Raw genomic sequence first — 238 nt, forward strand, 5'->3', positions numbered from 1 at the left:
AAGCAACTTATTCTTGATGAAACAATATTTAAGTGCTTCTCAGAGGCACAAGAGCACCCGAGGTGAAGTGTTAACTGCTCGAATGATTCTAGATCATCACCTTCAATTAAATATCTCAAAATATGAATGGATAGATGAATTGGTCTTTGACCTAGCAAGCTTCTCAGAAGAGCAAATTTCGAGTAACCAGGTTTCCACCGAGACACTGGTCTACTTTTGGAATTTCTGGAAGGATAAA

General features: G+C 38.2%; 1 protein-coding gene across 1 annotated transcript in view; it reads left to right on the forward strand.

Annotated features, from left to right (window-relative positions):
* The window catches only part of LOC110423456 (uncharacterized), an 11327-nt gene that overhangs the window by 8475 nt on the left and 2614 nt on the right, over window positions 1-238 (forward strand). Inside the window, exon 13 of the mRNA XM_089784726.1 lies at window positions 4-238. This exon is cut by the window's right edge and continues 1770 nt beyond it. Within this exon, the coding sequence (XP_089640852.1) occupies window positions 4-238 (235 nt within the window). The remainder of the gene's footprint in view (window positions 1-3) is intronic.

The sequence above is a fragment of the Theobroma umbraticum genome, unplaced genomic scaffold (genome assembly GCF_002168275.2).
Source record: "Theobroma umbraticum cultivar Fairchild unplaced genomic scaffold, ASM216827v3 scaffold_20.0, whole genome shotgun sequence".
NCBI classification, from domain to species: Eukaryota; Viridiplantae; Streptophyta; class Magnoliopsida; order Malvales; family Malvaceae; genus Theobroma; species Theobroma umbraticum.